Raw genomic sequence first — 14,892 nt, 5'->3', positions numbered from 1 at the left:
GGTCTGGGATAGGTTTATGCGTCACAACCACCGAACTGATGCTTGGAATAACTGGTGGTGGTACGGGTTATCTGTAGGGTTTGACGGCAGACGAAGAGGTTTTGAAGGGTGCTTAGCTGACAGCGCTATCGCTTCAGCTTGGTAGGGTTTTAGTTGTAACTTTGTAAGGTTTTTGGATGTTTGGTTAGAGGGTTTTCTACCGAGAATTGATACAGACATTCTCTGAGAGATGGAAGATGACCCCGCGCGAGAGGTTTTTGAGGCCGGAAAAAGACTTTTGAGGCTAGGCGAGGGATGGGGGAAGGCGACCTCGAAAAGGAAGAAGAGGAGAATGAGCTTACCAAGTGATCTCCTCTAAGCTTAGCGAGTGGTTCTTGGCTATCCAAAATGTTTAACAACGTGGCTGAAGGAGATGATGCGGAATGCTATATTGAAACATGCCTAGTATCGAGAATAAGAAATGCCTAGTTCGAACAAACGGCGAGGGCTTCGAGAGCTCGAGTAGTACAAAGGAACTTCGAGTGGAAATAATGAAAGTAAAGAAAGAAGAGAAAAGGCCGGGGGAGGTTACCTTTTATAGGCTATCAAAGGGGAATGTGAAGTGACGTCAGGTGGCGCCTAACATCGTCATTAATGGGACAGATGAAAGGACATGCCTAGGGTTTCTAAGCAATCGAGTGCTTTATGTCTTCGAGGGATGTCCTTTATGTTTGGTCTATGTGTTGGCTTAAGTCCAATGCATTAGAATCCTACCCCGTTTCTAAACTTCTTCAAGTTGATTTAACATTTTGTTTTATTAGTAAAATAATAAAAATCAGCAAATAACCATAATTCAAAGAAAAGGCTAACAAATAACACAAAGTAAATTGCAAACAATCACAAACATAAAATACATAATGCAAAGAGTTGGTGTAGAAGAAGCGTCCCTGAAATATGTGTCTATTTGAACACAGGGAAGCTTCGACGCGAGCCTCAATTGGCTTCGTGCAACTTGAGAGATGACTTTTTTCGTTCTATACTTTCCTCAAAGTAGGGCTTCACCCTTTGCCAATTTACTTTGAATGCATTTATGCCATCTTCTCGTGTTAACTCAACCGCTCCATGTGGAAAGATTGTTTTAATGATAAACGGTCCTAACCACTTAGATTTTAATTTTTCTGGAAACAAATGCAATCATGAGTTGAATAATAAGACTTTGTTCCTAACAACAAATTCTTTCTTACGGATGCATTGGTCATGCTAACATTTAGTCTTTTCCTTGTAGATTTTGCTGTTTTCATATGCGTTCAGCTGCCATTCAAGAAGCTCATTGAGCTGAAGCTTGCATTGTTTGCCCACGGCTTCCAGGTTTAAGTTCAGCCCTTTCACTGCCCAAAAAGCTTTGTACTCCAACTCCAAGGGTAAGTGACAAGATTTTTCAAATACAAAAGAGTATGGAGACATACCTATTGGAGTTTTGTAGGCAATTTGTAGACCCAAAGTGCGTCTAGCCTTTGTGCTCAATCTTTCCTTGATGCATTGACTACCTTTTCCAATATCATCTTTTTTTCCCGATTGGATACTTCTGCTTGACCGTTGGTCCGAGGATGATATGCAATAGCAATTTTTTGCCTGACATTGTATTTAGCAAGTCGAAATGATGCGGCTAATAAAGTGCATACCTTCGTCAATCACCAGTGCCCTCGGTGTTCCAAAGCGTGTGAAAATATTCTTGGTGAGAAACTTTAAAACAGTCACTGCATCATTCTTGGCACAAGCCACAACTTCAACCCATTTTGATACGTAGTATACTGCTAGCAAGATGTATTGTTGACCACAGGACATAGGGAAAGGTCCCATGAAATCGATGCCCCATACATCAAATAATTCGACTTCAAGTATATTATTAAGAGGCATTGCATCCCTTGAGGATATATTACCTGCGTTGACAAGGGTCACACTTGAGAACATACTCCCTTACATCCTTGAAAAGGGTGGGCTAGAAATACCCACTTTGGAGAACCTTTGCAGCGGTTCTTTGTCCTCTAAAATGACCTCTGTAAGGAGAATCATGGCACTCAGCTAGGATGCATTGTGTCTCTTCTTCTAGAACACACCAACACATGATGAAGTCGGGACCTTGTTTGTAAAGAAACGGTTCATCCCAAAAATAGAATTTTCTGTCGTGTACAAGCCTTTTCTTCTGTTGAGAGTTGAAGTGCTCATGGAATTGTTTGGTGGTCAAGTAATTAACAATGTCTGCATACTACGGTTCCCTTTCTTCAACTTTGAATAAAAATTCATTGGGGGAATGCATCTCTGATTTCATCTTGTTGGTCTTGTATCTTTTGATGTTCTAATCTCAACAGGTGATCAGCCACCTGATTTTCAGTCCCTTTTCTGTCATTGATGTCAATGTCAAATTCTTGCAAGAGTAGTACCCATCCGATTAACTTCGGTTTTGCGTCCTTCTTGCTCATCAGGAATTTAATGGCCAAGTGATCTGTGTAAATGGTTGCTGACGCACAAACTAGATAAGATCTAAATTTTTCAATTCCGAACACTACAACCAACATTTCCTTTTCAGTAGTTGTGTAATGCTCCTGAGAGTCGTTTAAAGTCTTTAACGCATAGGAGATAGGGCGTATCAAGTTTCCTTTCTTCTGCCCCAACATGGTTCCAACTGCAACGTCGCTTGAATCACACATCAGAATGAAAGGTTGCATGCAGTCCGGTGCTATGAGTATCGGAGCTATAGTTAATGCATACTTCAATGTTTCAAATGCGTCGATGCAGTCACAATCAAATACATAGGGTCAGTTTACTTCTAATAGTGCGCTTAGAGGACGCGCAATATGAGAAAACCCTTTTATGAACCTTCTGTAAAAGCCTGCATGTCCTGGAAAACTTCATAATGCTTTCATATTTGCAGGCAGAGGAAGTTTAGCCATGACATCAGTTTTGGCTTCATCGACTTCCAGTCCGGCCTTAGACACCTTGTGGCCCAAAATAACACCTTCAGTCACCATAAAGTGACATTTTTCCCAATTTAGCACAAGATCCGTTTCCTTACATCATGCAAGGATGACCTCTAGGTTGTCTAAGCAAGATTGAAAGGAGTATCCAAAAACTGAGAAGTCGTCCATGAAAACTTCAATGGTCTGTTCAAGAAAGTCTGAAAAAATTGTCATCATGCATCTTTGGAACGTTCCTAGTGCGTTGTACAATCCGAAAGGCATGCGTCTAAACGCAAATGTTCTAAATGGGCGTGTGAATGTCATCTTCTCTTGATCTTCTGGGTCGATAAGAATTTGATTGTAACCAGAGTATCCATCTAGAAAACAATAGAATTCCTTTCCAGCTAATCGGTTAAGCATCTGGTCAATGAAGGGGAAAGGGAAGTGGTCCTTCTTGGTCACCACATTGAGTTTCCTATAATCCATGCAAATGCGCCAGCCTGTGACAGTCTTTGAAGGGAGTAGTTCGTTGTTGCTGTTAACTATCACTATAGTGCCTCCCCTTTTAGGGACGCATTGAACTGGGCTCACCCAGCTGCTATCGGAGATAGAATATATTACTCACGCGTCAAGCCACTTAATGATCTATTTATTCACTACTTCCTTCATTATGGGATTTAGCCTGCGTTGAGGCTCAATTGATCCAGTCTTCCCCTCTTCTAGCCTAATCTTGTGCATGTAGTACGATGGGTTGATGCCACAGATGTCAGCCAGCGTCCATTCTATTGTCTGCATGTGTTTTTGTAACATCTGCAAAAGAGAACATTCATTAGGCTCAGAAAGATTAGCTGAAATAATTATAGGTAAGGTGTTATTTAATCTAAGAAAAACATATTTAAGATGGTCAGGTAAAGGTTCTAGTTCTAGTGGTTCCTTCAACGATGGACGCGCTGGCTTAGTTTGCCGCTCACTCAGACTTAGTAGCTCGAGTTTCTTCATGGTTTCTCCCAATGCAAGGACCTCACAAACTTGGTCTGCTTCTTCTTCAGGCAATTCTATTGAGTTGCTAAGTTGACATTCTTCATCATCCGAAAATTTTAATGCATTTAACACATTAAATTTCATTTCTTGGTTATCTACGAGCATGGTCAGTTCTCCCTTATGCACGTCTATTAGTACTTTCCTAGTGGCAAGAAAGGGGTGTTCAAGAACGATTGGTACATCCCTGTCTGCTTCATAATCAAGGATAATGAAATCTGCTGGGAATATGAACTTGTCAAACTTTCACAAAACATCCTCAATCTTTCCTTCAGGATATGTGATCATTCTATCAGTGAATTGAAGTGTTATAGAAGTGGGTTGTGCTTCACATTCCTAATTTCTTGAAAACTGAGAGGGGCATGCGGTTTAACGCTTGCTCCCAGATCACACAACGCATGTCCCACGTCTAGCCCTCTAATTGATCACGAGACTGTGAAGCTTCTCGGATCCTTCTGTTTCTTGGATAAGTTGTTGCTGACTAACGCATTGCACTCCTGCATTAGAGCAATTACTTCTGTCTCACTGACTCTTCTCTTCTTCTTCAGAATATCCTTCAGAAATTTTACATACTTCGATATTTGTTCTAAGGATTCTATAAGTGGGATGTTAATGTGCAGTTGCCTCAGAAGTTCAAGAAAATGCTTAAACTGCTGCTCATCATTCTTCTTCAGCAAGTATCTGGGAAATGGCGCTTTCAGCTGCATCGCAGGTTCTCCTGCGTTAGACATGCTCGGGTTGGAATGACTTGTGGATTCTGGCATCTGCTCTTCTTGATCTTCAAATGCCTTTGGGTGTGTTGTGTGCTCAGTTGAAGGATTGTTGTTTCTTGGGTTCACTGTTCTTTCTACAAGAGGTCTGCCACTTCGCAATGTCACCGCATGACATTACTCTTTTTCGTTGCTATTTTCCGGGGTTTCTATATTGCTGGGCAAGACTCCTGACAGCTGATTTTTCAGCTCACTAATGATTTCCCCCCCTTGTATCTCCATATTTCTAATGGATGACGCTTGGCTTTTTAGCAATGCGTGATTCTGGGCGATATATTCCTTTAAGAGGTTTTCAAGCGGAGAAGATGAACTCGATGCATGACTTTCTCTATAAAAGATTGTTGGTGCGACTGCCCCCCTCCCCCCCTCACCCACCCCCCCCCCCCCACCCCCCTTTGGTGCGACTGCTGAGAGAGCTGGAATCCAGGAGGCGGTTCTTGCCTATGCTGTTGATTTACCCCTGGTTGGTGTTGCTCCTATTGGTGACCTCCCCAAGAGAAATTTGGATGGTTCCTCCATCCAAGATTATAGGTGTTCGAGAATGGGTTGTTTTAATAAAGCATACCGACTGCGGATTATGTAGGCAATTAGTGTAGGAATGAGGATTTCCACAACCCACACAGCTAACCATGGGTTGTACGAATGTTTCCACCTGATTTGTCTTTTGCATGTTTGATGTGTTCCCCAGTGATATATTTTGCAAAAGGTTTGTCATGGTAGCCACTTGTGTAGAAAGCGTGGCTATTGCGTTAGAATCAACAGAGTTCACATTCTGAGAGCGTCTCCTCCTATCTGCTCTTGTGTCATAAGTGTCATCTACCCATTCCATATTTTTCTTGGCGATGCGATCTAGTATTTCTTTAGTTTCATTGTAAGATTTATCCAGAATACCGCTAGCTGCAGCTGCGTCGACTGCATTTGAGATGCTCTATTCAATCCTCCATAAAAGGTTTCCATCTGGACAGTTAAATTTAATCCGTGATTAGGGAAATTCTTGACCAGTCCTTTGAAGTGCTTCCATGTGGCACTCAAGGTTTCTTCATGTTCAAAGTTCATTATTTCTCTCCGCCTCCTTGCGTTCATGGTGGATGGAAAATATTTCTGTATGAATTTCTCCACTAATTTTTCTTAAGTCGTTATCTCCTCAGGCTCCAAAGAACTCGTCCATTGCTTTGCGTCATCACACAGAGAATATGGGAATAAGGATAACCTGATAGCTTCTGGTGTGATACTAGGAATCACAAACGAATTGCACGTCTCCAAGAAACGTTTCATGTGGATGTGAGGGTCTTCTCCACGATCACCTTCAAACTGGCTAGGTGTTTGAAGCATTTGTAACATTACAGATTTCATCTCAAACCTTGTCCCATTTGGCGTTGGATATATGATCCCTGGTGAAGAATCATACAACACAGGAGACGCATACTCCCGTATGGGATGTGTACTACTATTTTCCATTATGATAAGATTTTAAGCAGCATGGGCTAGCTGTTGAGCTAAGTTATGATTTGCTTGCTCGTCCGTCATTTGTTATTGCCTGAATTACTGTCTGAGTTGTTGCCTTAACCTACAGCGACGATTAGATCGGTTTCTTCGTCGGAAGGTCCTTTCAACTTCCGGGTGTATACAAATTCAGGAGTGTTTTGCCGTCTCAAAAATGTTTACGTCACTTTCGCATTTGGGATTGCCCTGCACATGTGCTTGAGTCTAATCCCAAAAAGTTGGAACCACGGTCGAGGTTATGCCTCTTTTAGGCTACTCCAAAGGTACACGAGGGGTTATTTTAATGATCCGACGGAAAATAGGGTGTTTGTTTCGACAAACGCTACTTTCTTGGAGGAGGATCATATAAGGGAGTACAGTCCCCGAAGCAAAGTCGTGTCGCGTGAGTTTTCCAATGAAACTACTGAAACTTCAACAAGAGTTGTTGAAGAGCCTACTACATCAGTAAGAATTGTTGATGGGAGTTCATCCAGTAGGTCAGTTCCACCTCAAGAGTTTAGGGAACCTCGACGTAGTGGGAGGGTTGCGAACCCACCCGTTCGTTATATAGGTTTCACGGAAATCCTTGCTATGGTAGCAGATGGCAACGTTGAGGATCTATTGTCTTATAAGCAGGCAATGGAGGATGTTGACCAAAATGAATGGGTCAAGGCCATGAATCTTGAAGAGATCATTTATATGGTGCAACCCGAGGGATTCATAGCCCAAGGTCAAGAGAAAAATGTTTGCAAACTGAATCAGTCCATTAATGTACTAAAACAGGCGTCTCGATCTTGGAACATACGGTTTAATACTGCGATCAAGTCGTATGGCTTTGACCAAAACATTGATGAACCTTGTGTCTACAAGAAGATCATCAACGCTTCAGTACTCTTCTTAGTGTTGTACGTAGACGATATCCAACTCATTGGGAATGCTGTAGGTCTACTGACTGCAGTTAAGAACTGACAAGCGACCCAATTCCAGATGAAATATTTTGGAGAGGCTCAGTTTGTTCTAGGTATACAGATCTTTCGGGATCATAAGAACACAATACTAGCACTGTCTCAGGCATCGTACATTCACAAGATGTTGCTCAAGTACTAGATGTAGGACTCCAAGAGGGGACTACTGCTGTTCAGGCATGAAGTCACTTTGTCTAAGAACATATGTCTTAAGACTCTTCAAGAGGTTGAGAAGATGAGACGGATTAGTCTAACCCAGGCCATTTTAATGTTGTTGACCCGTTTACGATGGTTCTCACAGCTACAGTGTTTGAGGGTCACCTATGGAGCATGGGTCTACAGGATCGCCCGCGACTGGACTAGGGCAAGTGGGAGATTTTCTTGTACTAGGCTTTTATGTCCTAGTTTATTATTTTGTACTAGTTATTTGTCCACCCCATTTTGTTTTAGACAAGTGGGAGATTTTTAGGGTTGATGCCTAAAGTCTTGTGTCCTGTAGTTTGTAAACAGTTTGTACGAACGCTTGTGTTGTTAATATACGATATTTACTTCACATCTTGTATTTTTTCTCAGTTGCTTGTTTTATCTGCTTTACCATAAACGAATAAACATAAAATCCTTGGTTATCTGTATGTGACTTAAGCATGTATGTGGTGACATACTAGTGGATCATGTTTTGAGTGATAACCAAAATGGTCTATAATATATGGATATAGAAGGGAAACCTTATCCTGGTAACGCTACAGATGCGGCCCGCTTTGTGGATGAAGGAAATCGGATCTGAGATTTCCATGAGCAGCGGAACAAAACTATTCCAAATTACAATCATGAATGAACATATATTTACAGTCGACTTTAATACAAATGGTTATACAATTCATACAGAGAAATTATAGCATGAATAAACTCAAATGAACAGAGATTAAACTCTACGCACATATGAGGATGCGTCTCCACGCTTCGTTGAACAACTCTGATCAAACAAAAACAACCACGAGCACTCGATCTACATGACTGCAACACCGCACGAACACTTCGCGCTCGTTCATGAACTCCTCCACGATCGCCTCGGTCACGAACTCCTCCACAACAGTGAATGGCCTTCACAGCACCACGAACGGTCTCCAAAAAACCTCGATGGTGTCGAGTTGAGTCTGACACCTCCAATAAGGTGACCTTAGTATTCTTGGTGTGAGAATCTAGAGGGTGGGCTCTGTTCGGACTTGGTATGAAGCAGACGAACGGAGGAAATAACGATCGCGTACACGACTGGGCAAGTGGGAGATGGTAGAGACCTATCGTATAGGTCGATGCCCAATCGTTTAGATAAAGCTATGTGATCGTCTAGCAAAAGCTATGCGATCATTTAGTCTATCGTTTAGCTCGGTCTGTCGCCTATAGATACTACACGATCGTTTACCTTGGGCCAGCGATCATTTAGTAAATATTGCACGATCGTTTAGCTCGCCCAGCTGTCATTTAGTAAATCCGAATTTACTTGACGACTTCGTGAGTTTCTTTTGCACGAGAGAAAACTCAAAAACCTTTTCGAACTTTTTTAAAAACCTCTTTTGAAAATAGAAAAACTATTTTCCTTTTAAACTCACGGTTACCACGATCCAATAACCACCCACTACTTTGGTTATTTAAAAGAAAAAGAAGTAATTATCCAATAATTAATATTATTATAAACATAAATGATAACCAACTTATCATACTATATTTATAACCTATAATTTTAATATTTCATCTCATGAAACATATAAACCACAGTTCTTTTTCTATTCCATGGTATTTAATGTAAATCTCATTTATATCAATCCTCCACTAGATGTATCTCATACATCAAACCGATTATATCATATATAATCAAAATACCTCTTGTCAATTTGAACATTTCAAATCAACACCAAGAACTGATCCTCAACTGAATCCATTGAGCTACCAAGGGGACCTCATGGACCTGTAGCTCAAAGCTCCAACGGTACGTGAATAACTGACTAAACTCTTTAGTTATGGGATCCACCATTCGTTAACTGCCAGGAACTCCACTAAAGACCGACAGCTGAACTCTCCTTACCACAGATATATTATGTGTCCATCTTAACCAATCAGCAGTGCGACAAACCTTCATAGATCGCTTGTAAGTATAGTTGGGCTAATAACCGTTATGCCCCTTTAGTTACATCTGTTTTCTTAAGTACCACCGATCCCTCTAATGAACATAAGTCATAGTCCTACTATGACTGAGTCTTCTCTTCCAAAGAGAAGCTGTGGCCACTATGTTCAAGCCCCGAAATCAGACCTTAAGAGAGAAATCTCTCTACTTATCCCTGCTTCGGGAAAGGATTGAATTCCATATTGTAGATTGAGTTCCCAGCTCCCAGATCAGATAAGTCCCTAAACTAATCAAAGGAGTGAATTCTTGCTTCGGGAAAGGAGTGAATTCCATGTTGAGTTGGAAATTTGCCCACTCTCACCCATATTAATCAAAGGACCGCCCTCAAAGGCAGGAGTTCCTAAAACACTCAGGATTGAGGTTGTGTCACCTATGGTCGTTTAGGTGAGATGCAAGTCTCTAGTATCAACGGCGTTATATACAGAGTTTAGTCATCTCGTGGTCCAGGTTTTATACAAACTCTTTGTATAGGACACCCCCGCTCCACGTCTCCATATGAATGGTTAAGATCAACCATATGTAGTAGTTTACAACACTTGCAAACCTCTACAAAACGAGCCGTATCCGTAGCGTCACTAGGATCAGGTATCCCACCTTAATCTTTATACTACAGACCTATTTAGGTTATCACTTAAGGCATGATCCACTTGTATATCACATATACATGCTTAAGTTCACATAAGATAACCAAGAAGCTTTGTTTATTGGATATGAGTAAATGTCAGAACTAAATAACATTTATTTTATTCACTGAGCAATGTGTATCTTTACAAAACAACGAGATTCCGGGAGAATTAGGACACCAATCCCAACAGTGGAATGGTCACGAGTGTTGTGACTTGTCACAAATGGTCTGATCCTAATCATTCGTGTTGGGGATATACGAGCGGGGGCATCCTATACAAAGAGTTTGTATACGACTTGACCACAAAGTGTTGACGTCTCATTATATAACTCCGTTCATGACAGAGACTTCACTTCACTAGGATGACCATTGGTAACATGACCTCAATCTTGAGTGAGTTAGAAACTCCTACCATTGAGGGCGGTCCTTTGATTTGTATGGAAGCGAGTGGCCAGGTCGCCGATTCAAACCTACCATTTTGGGGATTTGTCTGATTTGAGAGTTGGGAACTCAGCTACACAAGATGGAATTCACTCCTTCCCCGAGGCAGGGGTAAGTAGATAGATGGCTCCCTTAAGGGCTGATTCCAGGGCTTCAACGATGTGGCGCCACACACCTTCTCTTGACCCGAGAGGTGTTCACACATAGTTGGACTATGTTGTATTGTTCATTAGAGGAATCAGTGGTACTTAAGGAGTGAGATGTAACTACAGGGGCAAAACGGTAATTTGACTCAGTTGTACTTACGAGCATTGTGAGATCGGAGCGATAATTAGTGTTTGTTTATCTTATTCTTAGCATGCCGATAATTAGTGTTTGTTTGTATAATTGTTCGTATGAATGTATAATGTTGTATTTCGGTCATTGTGAGATCGGAGCAATCCGAATGCGCTCATGGAACTCTTCGGTAATCGATCCTGCAATTGGTATCAGAGCCAGGTTCTAATACTTCGATTTCATCTGTTGCAACGACATGAGATTTACATTCATGGTGGGTGCATTTCTACACTGGTTTAATGGTTAAATTTGCTGTGGATGTGCAAATTAATGGTTTTCGGGATGGTTAGCCTTGGTTTGATTTAGATCCTTTTACATTTGCGATTGTTTGTAAAGGCCCCTGCGTTTTTGGGCATTAATAATCATTATCGAGTCTCAATTGAAGCAGTGAGAGATCTGAAGTTGTTTTTTGAAGATAGATATCTAGTAATTAAAAATGTTTTGTATGCACCTCTTATGAAGAGGAATTTGATATCTATCGCTTGTATTATAGAACAATTATATACACTATCTTTTAATATAAATGAAGCGTTCATTTTTTGTAAAGGTATTCAAATTTGTTCTGCTACACTTGAAGACAACTTATATAAGTTAAGACCAACTAAAGAAAATTTTGATTTAAATACTGAAATGTTTAGAACATTAGAAACTCATAATAAAAAACAAAAGGTTTCTTCCAACGCCTATCTATGGCACCTAAGACTTGGTCACATAAATCTCAATAGGATTGGGAGATTGGTCAAGAGTGGACTTTTAATTCAGTTAGAAGATAACTCTTTAACTCCATGTGAATCATGTCTTGAAGGAAAGATGACCAAGAGATCTTTTACTGGAAAAGGTCTCAGAGCCGAAGTACCCTTAGAACTCGTATATTCGGACCTTTGTGGACCAATGAACGTCAAAGCTCGAGGTGGGTATGAATATTTCATCAGTTTTATTGATTATTATTCAAGGTATGGTCATGTTTACCTACTTCATCACAAGTCTAATTCTCTTGAAAAGTTCAAAGAATATAAGGCTGAAGTTGAGAATGAATTAGGTAAAACAATAAAGACACTTCGATCAGATCGAGGTGGAGAGTATATGGACATACGATTCCAAGACTATTTGATAGAAAATGGGATCTAGTCACAACTCTCTGCACCTAGTATGCCTCAGTAGAACGGTGTATCAGAAAGAAGAAACCAAACCTTATTAGATATGGTTCGCTCTATGATGAGCTATACTCAATTGCCTGATTCCTTTTGGGGATATGCACTTGAATCTGCTGTCCATATTTTAAACAACGTTTCCTCCAAAAGTGTTTCAGAAACACCTTATGAGCTATAAAAAGGGAGTAAAAGTAGTTTACGTCACTTTAGAATTTGGGGTTGCCCAGCACATGTGTTGGTACAAAATCCCAAGAAATTAGAACATCGTTCAAAATTATGCCTATTTGTAGGTTATCCAAAGGAAACAAGGGGCGGTCTGTGTTATCATCCTCAAGAGAATAAGGTATTTGTATCGACAAATGCCACATTCTTAGAGGAAGACCACATAAGAAGTCATCAACCTCGCAGTAAATTAGTATTGAATGAAATTTCCAAAGACGCTACAGATAAAGCTAGTTCATCTACTAAACTAGTAGATAAAACTAGTACATCAGGTTAGTCACATCCTTCTCAAGAGTTGAGAATGCCTCGACGTAGTGGGAGGGTTGTTCATCAGCCTGACCGTTACTTGGGTTTAATAGAAATACAAGTCGTCATACCTGATGACGGCATAAAGGATCCATCGACCTATAAATAGGCGATGAAAGATGTAGATCGTGATCAATGGATCAAAGCCATGGACCTCGAAATAGAGTCTATGTACTTCAATTCTGTCTGGAAACTTGTAGATCAACCAAATGATGTAAAACCAATTGGTTGTAAGTGGATCTATAAGAGAAAACGAGACCAAGCTGATAAAGTACAGACTTTTAAGGCTCGACTTGTGGCAATCAGAGAGAGGGAGTGGACTATGAAGAAACTTTTGGACTATGAAGAAACTCTCTCCCATTTCCATGTTAAAGTCGATAAGAATACTCTTATCCATTGCCACCTTTTATGACTATGAAATTTGGCAGATGGATGTCAAGACAGCCTTTCTAAATGACGATCTTGAAGAGGGTATCTATATGGCTCAACCAGAGGGGTTTATTGTACAGGGTCAAGAACAAAAGGTTTGTAAGCTTCAAAAATCCATTTATAGATTGAAAAAAGCTTCTAGATCCTAGAACATAAGGTTTGATACTGCAATCAAATCTTATGGCTTTGAACAGAATGTTGACGAGCCTTATGTTTACAAGAAGATCGTCAATTCTACTATAGCATTCTTAGTTTTATATGTCGATGATATTCTACTCATTGGGAATGATGTAGGATATCTTACTGACGTCAAGCAATGGCTAGATACTCAATTCCAAATGAAAGATTTAGGAAATGCACAGTATATTCTTAGGATCCAAATTGTTCGGAATCGCAAGAACAGGACACTAACCATGTCTCAAGCAAATTATATAGACAAAATGTTGTCTAGATATAAAATGCAGAATTCCAAAAAGGATCTGTTGCCTTTCAGACATGGAATTCATCTGTCAAAAGAACAGTGTCCTAAGATACCTCAAGAAGTTGAGGATATGAGAAATATTCCCTATGCCTCCGTAGTTGGAAGCCTGATGTATGCAATGTTATGTACTAGACCTGACATATGCTACTCAGTAGGGATCATCAGTAAATACCAGTCTAATCCTGGATGTGATCATTGGACTGCCGTTAAGAACATCTTAAAGTATCTAAGGAGAACTAGGGACTACATGCTCGTGTATAGTGCTAAGGATTTGATCCTTACTGGATACACTGACTCTAATTTCCAAACGATAAAGATGTTAGAAAGTCTACATCTGGATCAGTGTTCACTCTTAACGGAGGAGCAGTAGTATGGAGAAGCGTAAAACAGACCTGTATAGCTAACTCCACATGAATACGTAGTTGCTTGCGAAGTAGCAAAAGAAGCAGTATGGCTAAGGAAATTCTTGACAGATTTGGAAGTTGTTCCAAATATGCATCTGCCCATCACCTTGTATTGTGACAACAGCGGTGCAGTTGCAAATTCAAAAGAACCTCGAAGCCATAAACGGGGAAAGCACATCAAACACAAGTACCACCTTATCCAGGAAATCGTACACCGTGGTGACGTTGTAGTGACCCAATACTTTCTGAGCAAAACATTGCTGATCCTTATACAAAAACCCTTACGGTTAAAGTTTTTAAGGGTCACCTATAGAGTTTAGGTGTATGGTGTTTCTAAACTAGAACAAGTAGGAGATTATTTTGGGCGTGAATGCCCTAGTTTATTAAATTCGTATGTTTATTGTACTCATATGTAATATTAATTTCTCACAGTTAAATTTAGAATCGTTTGATCCTACTAGGAGTTTTAGTCCAAGTGGGAGTTTGTTGGATTTTATGTCCTAAAACTCATAGTTTGTAATATCATATTCTTGTTCAATAAAGCTGTTATTCAAAATCTTTAGTAAATTTAAATTCTATATTCATGAATCCAATAAACTAAGATTCTGAGGCTATTAAGTTTAAGTTTGAACTTTATGTAGTGACATAAATGTGGATCAAGTTCAAATATATATAGCCAAAATGGTCTATAGTATATGAATAAGGTTGGGCGCCTTATTCTAGGGACACTATGGATGCGGCCCATTTTGTAGTTAGTACAAATGATGTGATCCTAAATCGTTCATGTGGAGGCATGAAAGTGGGGATATCCTATGTAAAGAGTTTACATAAGGCTGAACCATGAAATAGTCACTTTTTATGTTCTAAAAATCGTTTAGCATACGGCTTTTTTTTTACGTTAATTAATACCTAAGATAACTTAATCTTAATACTAAGCTACTATAACTCCTAATCACTCGGAATTATCCTTAGATCTGCATAGGTGAGGGCAGCTCATCATCTCTAGCTCAATAAGCCTCCCATTTCAGTGGTAAGATCAGGTGGATAGCTGGGAACATAGGGTGCAAGACGGAATTCACTCCTACCTGTTATAGGGATAATAGATAGGTTGTTCCCTTTAATACTAA

The 14,892-nt window shown here is 40.1% G+C and overlaps 1 protein-coding gene across 1 annotated transcript; it reads right to left on the bottom strand.

Moving 5' to 3' along the window:
• Positions 1-5,872: 5,872 nt before the first annotated feature.
• Positions 5,873-6,202, bottom strand: LOC150035138 (uncharacterized). The gene has a single exon (XM_090315242.1). It carries the CDS (start codon positions 6,200-6,202, stop codon positions 5,873-5,875), a length of 330 nt encoding a protein of 109 aa, XP_090171368.1.
• Between the last annotated feature and the right edge of the window lie 8,690 nt (positions 6,203-14,892).

The sequence above is a fragment of the Benincasa hispida genome, chromosome 7 (assembly GCF_027475165.1).
Source record: "Benincasa hispida cultivar pf3 chromosome 7, pf3_genome.v1.1, whole genome shotgun sequence".
Classification (NCBI taxonomy): domain Eukaryota; kingdom Viridiplantae; phylum Streptophyta; class Magnoliopsida; order Cucurbitales; family Cucurbitaceae; genus Benincasa; species Benincasa hispida.
Note: the sequence above shows the minus strand (reverse complement) of the source record. Positions and strands in the feature narration are given on the sequence as shown.

What these genes read in the sequence shown, in the direction of transcription:
- LOC150035138 (XM_090315242.1), bottom strand. Translation starts at nt 6,202, where the DNA reads ATGGAAAATAGTAGTACACATCCCATACGGGAGTATGCGTCTCCTGTG.